The 12,271-nt window shown below is 54.7% G+C and overlaps 1 protein-coding gene across 2 annotated transcripts; it reads left to right on the plus strand.

The window, feature by feature from the left end:
- Window positions 1-4,285: 4,285 nt before the first annotated feature.
- SRM (spermidine synthase) lies at window positions 4,286-8,207 on the plus strand. 2 transcript variants are annotated; one of them, XM_061184975.1, is made up of 8 exons: window positions 4,287-4,547; window positions 5,125-5,245; window positions 5,637-5,729; window positions 6,494-6,647; window positions 7,273-7,356; window positions 7,465-7,610; window positions 7,695-7,817; window positions 7,919-8,207. In XM_061184975.1, the coding sequence occupies exons 1-8, from the start codon at window positions 4,381-4,383 to the stop codon at window positions 7,937-7,939; spliced, it is 909 nt and encodes a 302-aa protein (XP_061040958.1). In that variant the 5' UTR covers window positions 4,287-4,380; the 3' UTR covers window positions 7,940-8,207. The 2 variants fall into 2 exon arrangements, with proteins under 2 accessions (XP_061040959.1, XP_061040958.1); XM_061184976.1 differs by lacking the exon at window positions 5,637-5,729 and having other exon boundaries at window positions 4,286-4,547.
- The last annotated feature ends 4,064 nt before the right edge of the window (window positions 8,208-12,271 follow it).

Here is a 12,271-nt window from a genome sequence, read left to right on the forward strand (position 1 = left end):
TCTTTTTTTTTTTTTATAAGCCACTCTTCATTGTGGTGCGCGGGCCTCTCACTATCGCGGCCTCTCTTGTTGTGGAGTACAGGCTCCAGACGCGCAGGCTCAGTAGTTGTGGCTCACGGGCCCAGTTACTCCCTGACATATGGGATCTTCCCAGACCAGGGCTCGAACCCGTGTCCCCTGCATTGGCAGATTCTCAACCACTGCGCCACCAGGGAAGCCCTTGTACTATTTTTAATGCAACACTGAACTTCTTGTATAAATTTGTGACCCAGTCTCTGATTATTTCTTCAGAATTCCATTTGATTTTAATCCTGAGATGGGCTATCAAATAAAGAAAGCACAGAATGATACCGTTATTTGGGGGGTTTTTACAAATAACGGTTTGTAAAAAAATATTTTACAAATATTTAAGCAAGGAACCTATTTTCTTGGAAGTTTTTCCCACGAGTTACTGAGAGGGCTGACTGCGTGTGAGCCCTACAGGGCTGCCAGGCCAGACATGGCTGTGCCACAGAGCAGTGCCCCCAGGACAGCCAGGGTCTGTACAAGGTAGGGCTGGAACGGTTGAAGCTCACAGAAAAGCCAAACGATCGGTGGCTTGCCCAGAAAGATGTTTTTCTTCTGTCTCTTCTGTAAATACAGTCAGCCCAGAGCTGGTGTGGTGACTGGTGGTCCTCAGACTCTGGCTGCTGTCTTGTTGCTCTACCGTCCTCAAGTCAAACACAGGGCTGCCACCTCATGGACCTGGTAACTGCCCCAGTGCCACCCACTACTTCCTCATTCTGTTTAGCTGGGAGGAGGGGAGATCAGCAGCCAACCTCCACTTCCCATTGGCCAGAACTTAGCCACATGACCACAGCAAAGGATACTAGGAAAGTCATTGTTTCAGTGCCCAGCTGAAAATCCTGGGTACTATCATTGTATAGTCAGAATTTGGAAAGAATGGACATTGATACACAGTGAGCTGTCTGCCAAAAAATGGCAGAGTCTCAGCTATGAAAAATAGATGGGGGGGTGTTCCCCGGTGGCCCAGTGGTTAGGATTCTGGGCTTTCACTGCCATGGCCTGGGTTCAATCCCTGATTGGAGAACAGATCCCACAATCCATGTGTCACGGCCAAAAAAAGATAGATGGGAATGTTTTTAAGCAAGAAATTGTATTCTACTGAGGACAGCCTGAGGAGGCTTCCTGAAAGGTGCATCTGGGTCGCACTTGGAAGACTAAGGGAAGAAGTGCAGAGAACCTTGTAGCCAGTGCTACTCAAAGAGTGGGCCTCTGATAGAGACCGGCTGGAAGCTGGTTAGAAAAGCAGATCTCCAGGCTCCACCCCAGAACAGCCCTATCAGGATGGAGGGTTGGGCCTGGACACCCGGTCTGAACTCTCCAGATGGTTCTTTTATGCATGCTTAAGTTTGAGGACCACGTGCTATAAGCAAGGCAGTGGGCCCCAGTTCGCGTTTAGTGGGCTTTCCACTGGTCAGAGGTGAAATGAATAACGGAGACAATGTATTAAGTTTATCACAGAGGTAAAATTATTCCTTGTCCTGTATATGGAAGTTATCCTTGCTCGTTTTGTCTCTGGTTTTGTTTTTTAATAAGATGGAGACCATAGACCATAGGAGTAGAGGTCTTTTTTAAGTGTCTTGTCTTGCAAAAGAAAAACTTGGCAACCGATGTCAGTGCCCAAATGTGTTTTTGAAATTTGGCCCATGGAACCCCAAAGTCCAGGACCACTGAGCCATGGGATAGAGCCAAGAGCCTTGGGGGTTTGGAGAACAGCTGGAGTTCCATTTCCCTGAAGCATCAAGTCATGGGGAGATTGCTCGGATCCCCAAGGACCAGGGAGGATGTGCCAGTGTATGGAGGGGCACATGTCAGTCAGTCGGGAACTGCTCGGTGATTCTGAACCCTCAGTGATTCTGAACCTTGGAGGCTGTGACGGGACCTGTGCTCTGGCAAGATGATCTGGCAGGGCCGGGTGGGGTTGGAGGTAGAGAATTTATGAGTAGAAGGGCTCTTTGCTCCAGGAGGTACACTGCTGTTTGTGGTCCTTAGGAAGCTTGCCATAAGCATTTTCAACCAAGTTAACACCACATACTGGCCAAATTCCCACTCATAACCACAGCTGGCTGAACACAGTGCTTAAAAAAAATGACTCCAAGTGCTAATCAATGACAGAAACACATTCCTGCTCTGTGGCAGCCCCATTGCCTTGGACAGTGGCTGTTCACCCACCTCTTGTCCTCTTATAAACTATCTACCCTTTAGGAGGTTGGGACAGTTGACCCACTGGAGAGTAAGGCTTTACAACTGAATTGTAAATGCATACTGGTCTGAATTTGGAGAAACGTTTCATATGATACCTTGATTTTTTCCATCCTGATTTTCCCTATCAGTTGTAGATTTAACTGGGCTGTATAACGATGGCTACTGATGGCAAAACCACAGTTCTTCCTCCTTGTGATCTGAAGTTGGGTGACATTTCTGGGCTCAATGTCCTGTACATCTGGGGAATTTTTTGCTTGAAATGTATTCAGGGCCGTTTTCTTTGAACTTGGAAGGTCTGAGCTACTGCTATACATAACAGCCTAGAGGTCCTGTTTGCTGTTGGCGCTTGAAGCCAAGACCACAGCTTTACCTCCTCTACGGGAGGGCCAAGGGTGTCATTTATTGTCCTCACTTCAGGATGCACATGCTGGAGCAGCCTTGTTCAACTTGGGGGAGGGATGGGATAGACTTGATCTTCCACTGCCCCACCCCCGCCCCCGCGCAGTGCCCCAGGAATGCCAGGGCCCCCATCTGGACTCAGCTGTGCAGTGCCTGGAAGAAAGCCAAGGCAGCTGACTCCACTGGGTGCCTGGACCCACATCCTGGCCTCCCACGTCCACTCAGCCTGTTACTCAGTGCTGCCAGCTACAGGCACCATCCCTAGTCTCATGGAGCTTACAGTCTGGCTCAGGGTACACAGAAGTGAGCAGGCTGTCACAGCTCAGAGGCATAGACGTCTTGATGTGCAGGCTGTGATGTCAACACCATGAGCCAAGTACACGGCTGAACCCAATCAAGCCTGTAGCAGCTGACGTATTGGTTGATGATCTCATCTGCTGTGTGATCCTGACCCTGGGTCGGGTAACAGTTCCGTGGGAGCCACCTCCTAGCAATTCTTTTACTGCCTTGGCTCACTTCCCCTTTAAAAGGAGTTTAACCCAACCAAGGCTCATTGCTGTAAGGCTTGAGGCTTGCACTAACTGATAAACACCAGTGTGTTTTTCACCTGGGGTTAAGGACACAGGCTTCCCACCTCCAAGCAGAGGTTGCAAAACATCACTCAAAAAACATCCCTGTCATAATGTCACCAGTAGCTTATACCAATTTCATCTCCCTTCCCCGGCATGAGAAGAACGAGGCATGTAGAGCAATTAGCATTTAATATTTGGTAATTAGCATGCTTAATGTGATTCAGAGAAGTTCCTTGACATTTTCATAAAAACAGAAAGCACATTCCCCACCCACCCACCCTTCAAGGAGCGAGGCCTAGTCTGGCAAAAAAAAAACCCAAAAAACAAAAAACTGTGGGCCAGTCTTTTTTGGTGCTGAATATGCATGTGTTGGCCTCTTTCGGGACACTGCTGGTAAATTTAGAAACTCGTTAAGAACGCTTTCTCATTCAGCAGCCATACGCTCATGGATCAGAGAATCTAAGGGGAAATGGCTAAATCGAGCTTAAGTCGTGGGGCTGTGATGGTCCTTCTCAAGTAAATAAAACCCTCGTTGTGCCCCCGACAAACCACACACACTGTTGAAGTCCAACAGGGAGTCAAATTCGGGGACGCGGTGAGAGATACATTCTACTCTGTCGCTCCAGCGCCAACAACGTAACTCTTCGCCGGACAATGTAGCCGCCCGCTCCGGAGTCTCCAGCCCGAGGGTTCAAGCCGGCGGTCCGCACGTCCCGGCGCTCGGACACTCCGCGCCGAGCCCGAGATGTCAGCTCAGGTTTCCCCTCTGCAGTCGGGTACCCCTCGCTCCCTCTCCGCGCCCGTCAGTGCCTCCCCAACCCCGGCCCCACGTGGCCCCGGGAAGCAGGCCGCACTACCCTGCTGCAGCCGACTGACAGCCGGCCGCAGCCACCGGGCGCCGCGCTCCAGCGAGGCAGCCAATGAGCGCACTCGGAGCGCCGGCGGGGCGGGACCGCCGGGCCGCCTAGCGCTCGCGCCGCCACTGGAGGGCTTGGGGCCCGCCCCTGGCAACAGGCCCCGCCCCGCCGGCAGGGTTAGGTTGCGGCGCGGGCGGCGGGGAGGAGTTGGTCCCGTTGTGCTGCGGCTCCGCGCGGCCTGCAGTCCCGGGCCCGCGCCCCGCGCCGCCCGCCCGCCTGCCGCCATGGAGCCCGGCCTTGACGGCCCCTCCGCCTCCGGCCCCGCTGCCATCCGCGAGGGCTGGTTCCGCGAGACGTGCAGCCTGTGGCCCGGCCAGGCCCTGTCTCTGCAGGTGGAGCAGCTGCTACACCATCGACGCTCGCGGTACCAGGATATCCTCGTCTTTCGCAGGTATCCCCGCCCGCCCGGCCCCGCGCCCCGGAGCCCCGGCGACGGCTCTCAGCCCAGACCGCCGGCTGCCAGCTGCCCAACCCCACGCAGCCCGCCGGGACTCCTGCCCCGGTCTCGGCCCAGCCCGCCCCTCTTCCTGCCGGACCCCGGTCTTGCGCCCTTTACCTCCGGACGCACCCGGCCGTCTCTGCCCGCTCCTGTCCCTGCAAAACTGTCAGAAGTTCTCGTAACTAGGCCCGTCTCTTCCCTCCGTCCCCTCCCCACCCTGCATCCCGTCTCGCTGGGCTGGGGGGCCGGCGTTGCGGGCGGTCCTCTTCGGCGGGGAGGGAGCCGGAGTCTGCGCCGACCCGACGCGCCGAGCTCCACGTGTCAGTCCCGGACACGTCAGAGCCGGGACCCCGAGTCCAGCCTCCACCTAGCGGGCCTGCCCGCCGAACCTCGCCACGTGTCACCCCTTAGGACTCACCCCTGGAGCCCCTCTGCAGGTTGGGGGAGATTCTTCTCACCCAGGGCGAGTCGGGGCACGTTGCCCCTTTTCCGGGGAACCCAGATTCCTGACTGTCACTCCCACCCGCAGTAAGAGCTACGGTAACGTGCTGGTGTTGGACGGTGTCATCCAGTGCACAGAGAGGGACGAGTTCTCCTACCAGGAGATGATCGCCAACCTGCCTCTTTACAGCCACCCCAACCCACGCAAGGTACTCCCATCCCACCCACATCCAGCCCTGAGGCTAGTGATAGGTCCCACAGAACAGTGCTGGGGGCTAATGGGGGGAGCCACCCATTTTGCAAGGATTGGGGGCTGACAGCCTGGCTGAGGCCTGGAGCTTGAGAAGGAGCAGCCCTGGAGGGAGTTTCCAGGAAAGGGGGACACATCGTGCCAGGTTCCTAGGGCAGGAGAGCTTTTCTAAGAGTAGGAAGTGAAGTAATGAGGCTTGTGGAACAGGGGAGCGGAGAGATTGTTCCAGGTGGTTCTGTCTGCTCAGCGCAGTTTAGGGGGCAGGGAGGCCAGCCACTGAGTCCTGCTGGAGCCTGTTTGGTGGGGCTGGTGCCCAGGGCCCCGCTCCTGGCTGACTCTTCCCCTGGCAGGTGCTGATCATCGGGGGCGGGGATGGGGGTGTCCTGCGGGAGGTGGTCAAGCATTCCTCCGTGGAGTCGGTGGTCCAGTGCGAGATTGACGAGGTGAGTGCGCAGAGCCGGGCGGGGTTTGGATTCAAGTCCCAGTTCTCCCTGAATTGGCTGTTTACCCTTGGGCAAGTGGCTTAACCTTTCTAGGCCTTGTTTCTTGGTCTCAAGAACACGTTGGAGGATTCAGTAGGAAAACCAGATAGTAAAGCACCTGGCACAGAGTAGGTGTGCCACTGATGCTAGTTCTTAGTAAGACTAAGAGCTGATGCTGCATAGAAGTCCCAGGGGACTCCAACCACCTGTGCACCTGCCCTTTACAGCAGCGTGCTTCCGGGTTCAGTCCCTGCCTCCTTGGAGCTGACATTCTAGTTAGGAGGCGATATCAAAGGGTTATCTGATAAAGGAGTGTGAGATAAGGCATAGTGGTGAGGAAGGTCCCCAGGGTGTGGGTTGATGCTGAGGTCTGAATGAGAAGCAGCTGGCCACATGGAGACAGGGAAAGGCTCTCCCGGTGGAGGCTGGAATTCTAATCCTCTGAAATAGCAAGAAAGCCACTCAGCTGTGGTGGTTGGGTCTGGGGAGAGGGAGCAGGGGTGGTGGAGGTGTGGGCCGAGCTGCAGGCGGGAGCTAGCCCTCTGAGAAGTTATGGGGAGGCACCAGACTGCTCTCTGTTTTACAGATGTGGAGACTGGGGTTCCACAAAGGGAGTGGCTTGTCCAAGGTGACCGGGCTCTGAGAGGGGATCCCACTCAACTCTGTCTGGCTCCAGGGCCCCCAACCCCCGTGGCCCAACCTGTTCCCTCCTGTCTCCTCCCCAGGATGTCATTCAAGTCTCTAAGAAGTTCCTGCCGGGCATGGCCATTGGCTACTCTAGCTCAAAGCTGACCCTACACGTGGGTGACGGTTTTGAGTTCATGAAACAGAACCAGGACGCCTTCGACGTCATCATCACTGACTCCTCAGACCCCATGGGTAAGCAACGGATGGCCTGGGGCCTCTGGCAGCCACCAGAGGGAAGGCCAGCCTCCCCCTCTGTGTCCCAAGTCTGAGTTGCGGAGTAGAGGACACAGGGGGCCCCCAGAATTAGTGCAGTTCTTTTCCCTTCTAAGTTGTCACCTCCCCACTCAAACATGGCTCAGCAGAATAGGGGGATTGGGCTACTGCACGAAGTTCACAAGTTGGTTGAGGACCTGGAAGAGAGTGGGGCTCTGGGCTTGGGCCACTGAGGCCCCAGTTTCCTCTTCAGCCTCCTCTCTGCTCTTGACAGGCCAGCATCAGGGTGTGCGGGGTATCTAGCCTTAAACCAAGGCTCAGGGTGGAGATTCCCCGATGCAGTGCCTGTGAGCATCCCCCCAGGAATGGGAGTAAAATGTGGAGCCCCCTCATACTGGGGTACTGGATCCCTGCCCCTCTCAAAAGCACCCTCTTCGTAGTTGGTTTCTGAACTCCACAGACCTGGCTTCCGTTCTCAGCTTTGCCCCTGGGCAGCTGTGAGGGTCTGTGTGGTCAGGTGACAGCGGCCCTTGCCGCCTCCAGAGCCAGGCTCAGGCAGTCTCAGCCGGAGCGTTCCTGGTCCCTTATCCCCTACTCCCCTCAGGCCCTGCTGAGAGTCTGTTCAAGGAGTCCTACTACCAGCTCATGAAGACCGCCCTCAAAGAGGACGGCATCCTCTGCTGCCAGGGTGAGCGGGCCACCCCGCGGGAAGGGGCTGGCTGAGGTGGGAGCACGGCGGGGCGGGGGGCAGAGAGCACTGCCTGCCGGGTGCTTATGCTGCCAGACCGGCCCCCAGGCGAGTGCCAGTGGCTGCACCTGGACCTCATCAAGGAGATGCGGCACTTCTGCAAGTCGCTCTTCCCCGTGGTGGACTACGCCTACTGCACCATCCCCACCTACCCCAGTGGCCAGATCGGCTTCATGCTGTGCAGCAAAAACCCAGTGAGCTGTGGGCTGTCCTGGGGGCGGGAGCAGGGCAGGTGGGCACGGAAAGCGCTCCCCTGAGACCCCCCCCCTCGTCCCCAGAGCACCAACTTCCGGGAGCCCGTGCAACAGCTGACGCAGAAGCAGGTGGAAGAGATGCAGCTGAAATACTACAACTCCGACGTGCACCAGGCAGCCTTCGTCCTGCCCGAGTTTGCCCGGAAGGTGAGCTACCTGCGGGGCAGGGAGACCCAGGGCTCCCTGAAGGGCCCCTTTGGTCCCCTCACAATCCAGCACCCTCCTGACTAGGCATCGTGTCCCACCAGGCTCTGAATGATGTGCGCTGAGCCCACGTGCCGCTGCCCACGCTGCCCAGGACCTCGGCCGGGGAGCCTCCGGGGCGCCTGGGCCCCGCCAGGCCTGGACAAGACCCCCGCTGGCTCGCCCACCAACCGAGTGTCACAGGCCCCAGAACGCTGCCCGGCCGGCCCTGCTGGGCGGACTGTCTGTCTTCCTGTGTGTGGAGCTCAGCCTCCGAGCCTATACCAGCTGTGTACGGCAACCACCCGCCTTCTGTCGCCCCTCACTCACCAAACACGTGTATTTATAACAAAATGCTGAATTGTGTGTCCCTGGACTTCAAATGGGCCCAGGCAGGGGCTGCAGCAGCCATTAACGGCTTCCCCTGTGTGCTGGACCCTGAGCTGGCCCCGCTCTCTGGCCTTCAGTTGTCTGCTGTGGGAGTAGGCAGGCCTGCCTCCTTGTGTCACCGTGGACTGGCCCCTTGAGCCCCGTGGTGCCCAGGGATGCAGCGGTCATCAAACTGGACCCAAGTCTGTCCTAAGAAGCTTTAGCCATTCCTTCACGAAGCCCCACACAAGGCTGGTGGTGATAGGCCCATGGGGCCCAGGCTGGGGGTTGTCAAAATCAAGGGCTTTGCTTTCTCTTGGGGCTGCCCGGCAGGGTCCTCAGAAGACTTTGGGCCAGGTCCCATCCTGGGGTGGGTGTGGACGTGACCCCAGAGGCCAGACCCCAGAGGCATGGTTGGGGTCCAGTTCCTTGGGCCTGCACGTCAGGTGCCTTGACTCGGCTCAGATTACAGACCTGGGTTCAGATCCTGCCTGCCCCCCTCATGAGCCTGCCCTCTGGTAAGTTCCTAGAAGCTTTCCCCAAGTGTTGAGAGGTTGAGAAAGCAGGTATGGGCGGCTACACAAGGACTCTGTGGGCACGTGACTGTCCCCTCTCCAAGGTGCTGAACCGGCAGGCACCTCGGCCCTGCTGACTGCTGGGACTGAGGGTCTGGTAGTGGGACAGGAGCCACCACAACAGGATGCAGGCTGGGGGAGGGGGCCTCCAGCCCCCTCCTAACTCGGGGGATTGGCCTCTGCTCCTTGCAAAAGCCGACGTCACCTCCCCCGCCCCACACCTGCCCTCGGCAGGGACGTGGTCAGGGAATGTGTTAACCTGGGAGACTGGGGCCGGCGGGTTGGGGGCCAGCGTGGGTGTGGGAACCCTGGTGGTGGTTCAAGGATACTCCCAACCCCACTCCTACCCTGGGCACCCACCTTGGAGTCCCCACTCGGCAGGGGCTAAGACTGAAGTCGTAATAGGGGTGGGAACGGGGGTCCAGCTGTGCCACCAACTCCTCGAGTGGCCTCAGGCCAGTCACCCACCCTCTCTGGGCTTCCCATGCTCCACCCTCACAAAGCCCCTAGACTGAGCATCTTTGGGGGTTCATCCCTGGTCAGCAAGTCTGATCCCAAGCTTACCTCCCCGTTCCACCCCCCGGTCTTCCCCCTCCCGCGGAGGCCCGGCGGAGTCAGGACTTGGCTGGGCTGCAAGAAAGTACCAGGCAAAGGAGGACTGGCGATGGCCAGCTGTGGAGCACTGTCCTGTCACCTGCTTTAATTCCTTTAACCTTGACAAGGAAGGCAGGAAGGAAGATACTGTTAACTCCACACAAGATGAGGTGACATGCCCGAGGCCTTACCAGGCAGCTGGCCTCCCAGGAGCCACTCTGCTCTGTGGGCCTCTGCAGCTCAGCCGGAGCGCCCTGGGGCTCCTAGCAGGGGCAGCTGCCTGGACCTCCAATCTCAGTGGCCCTCCTCCCCATGGCTCATCTTACTGACCAAGCTCCAGGAAGGTCCATCATGAGGATGACCCATGGAACGAAGGTGGGCAGGGAAGGGGGGTGGTTCCAGCGCTGGGGGTACTGGACCTGGGTCACACTAACTCTGTGACTTGAGCTACTCACAACTCGTGACTCGGTCACCCTGTCTGTAAAATGAGAGCAATGGTCCTCACCTGTTACAAGGCTTCATTAAGGAGCACGTGTCACGTCGTTCTCACTGAGCTGGTGGAAATCAGGATTTCTTCTCAGGGCGGAGGAAGAAGAGAGGGCCCAGGTTGCAGAAGTAGCTGCAAGAATGCCTGACCTCGACTAGAAGGTGTCTGCATGTCAGTCCCTCCACTTCCCCAACTTTTAGTGAAGTCTGCGTGCATGTCCCCACCTGGAAAGGGTGGGCGTTGAGGACAAGCACTGAACCCCACAGCTGGGCGGATGTGATTTGGACACAGACTGATCCACAGAAGCAGAAGCAAAAGCAGGCGTTCGGTGGGGATGTGACCTGAGTCCTCCAAAGTTCCAGAAATCCGGAAGAGGGCCGTGAGCAGGCCCAGTCTGTGGCACGGAGAATAAAATCAGTCCTATCTAGAGTTCTGAAATTCAGGTATTAAAATCAGCCCTGCCCACAGATGTAGAGAACAAACGTATGTACACCAAGGAGGGAAAGTGGCTGGGGGGGGGATGAGTTGGGAGATTGGGATTGACATATATACACTAATATGTATGAAATGGATAACTAATAAGAACCTGCTGTATAACAAAATTAATTAAATTAAAAAAAAAAACCAGCCCTGCTTCCCCCCTGCCCCGCCCCCGGTTTAAGGATACAAGTAGTTCCCAAGCGGGTTGTTAGGAGAAAAATAGCAGCCCTGCTGTACCTGCTTTTCTCCCTGGAGGCAGCCACGTTTACCTCTTTGGGCTGATCATTTTGGTCATGCCTCTAAACAATGTGCTTGCATTACTACTCGATTTGTCATAATTGTTGATTTTCCACTGGGGAACGTGAGGATTTAGCTCTTTGCTTCCCTGCCCCACCACACTCTCAGGCATTAAACGATAATCTTGGTTGGCTCCGCAATCAGTGTTTGCACCATTACAACTTACGCAAATGCTGTTCTCAGCTGAGACTCAGAGAAAACGATAACTTTTTATCTCTGGCACAGCTTCTTGTTTTTCCTGGAGGGTTTTTTCATTCGCTTAATTTTCAATAAATTTATCACTAATTTAGCCCCAAACTTTTACCAAATCGCTAAAGCTCTTAAGATGTTTGGATTTAAAACACTTCCTGAGGTTCTGGTCAATATGCTAATCAGTTTTTGTTTTTTTTTTTTATTCTGAGAGTCTAAGTATTTTACCTAGCCTCATTATAATTATAATTCATGATTATATTTAATGGAATGTTCAGTAATAAGAAACTAATATACATACCATGCATTTCTTTATTATGAGTTGTACCATAATGTATATAACACTTTAATAATTACTGGAAAAAAAAATTTTTTGGAGGATCTTTGGACTCTACCAGTGTCCTATCATTTTCATCTTCCTGAAGAATCTGTTCCAAGCCTCCTGACTACCCCAAATGGGATTCTCTGTCGGGACTCTTGTCTCTTGGACCCCATATCTTCCTGTTTCTTGGTTTACTCCCTCGTTTTGGTGAAGCATATCCTAGAGGAGCCTTCTGAGAAAGGGGACAAGGGATGAAAGTTTTAAATAACCTGACATGCATGAAACTCTTGATTCCATCTTCATGCTTAATTGATGGGTACAGAATTTGGTTGAGTATAGAAATATGTTAGAAATTATCTTCCTTCAACATTTTGAGATTTGCTGTTTTCCATTGTTATCATCTATTCCTGTGTTTAAAATTAGCCCAAAATGTAGCAGATTGAAACAATAACAAGAAACGTGTCTTTTCTGTGGGTCAGGAATTTGGGAGTGACTTAGCTGGTTGGTTCGGTTTAGAGTCATTCATGAAGTTGCAGTAAAGCTGTCGCTAGGGCTGGAGGGTCAGCTTCCAAGGTGACTCGGTCACATGACTAGCGGATTACGCTGACAGATGTTAGGAGGCCTCAGTTCCTCCCCATGTGGACCTCTCCACAGGGACACTGAGTGTCCTCACACATGGCGGCTGGCTTCCCCCAAAGCGAGTGATCAGAGAGAGAGCCAGGTGGACACTGCGATGTCTTGTATGCCTAGCCACACATAACACACCATCATTTCAGTCATGCCCTATCCATAAGCCCTACTCAGTGTGGGAGAGGACCACACATGAGGGCGTGAATACCCCAATATGGGACTCACTGGACGCTGGCTTCTAGTTTCCAGTGTTATTTCGATAGCTCCAAAATCATTCTTTTCATGATCCTTTGTATGTGATCTGCTCTGTTTTCGCTCTCCTCCCCTCTCTCTCTGTCTCTCAAAGTTTGTAGAACATAATTTTTCTCTCTGGTGTTTTGCAAATATCAGGTGTAAAGTTCTATTTTCATCTGTTGTTCTGGGCACTTGGAGGACATTTTCAATCGGTAAACTCGCATTCTTTTCAGTTCTGGGA

The sequence above is a fragment of the Eubalaena glacialis genome, chromosome 3 (genome assembly GCF_028564815.1).
Source record: "Eubalaena glacialis isolate mEubGla1 chromosome 3, mEubGla1.1.hap2.+ XY, whole genome shotgun sequence".
In the NCBI taxonomy this organism is placed as follows: domain Eukaryota; kingdom Metazoa; phylum Chordata; class Mammalia; order Artiodactyla; family Balaenidae; genus Eubalaena; species Eubalaena glacialis.

Excerpts from the sequence above, each read along its gene's own strand:
- SRM (XM_061184975.1), top strand. The coding sequence starts at position 4,381 with ATGGAGCCCGGCCTTGACGGCCCCTCCGCCTCCGGCCCCGCTGCCATC. Across the intron at positions 4,548-5,124 it reads GATATCCTCGTCTTTCGCAG|TAAGAGCTACGGTAACGTGC; the intron begins GTATCCCCGCCC and ends TCCCACCCGCAG. Across the intron at positions 7,611-7,694 it reads TGCTGTGCAGCAAAAACCCA|AGCACCAACTTCCGGGAGCC; the intron begins GTGAGCTGTGGG and ends CCTCGTCCCCAG.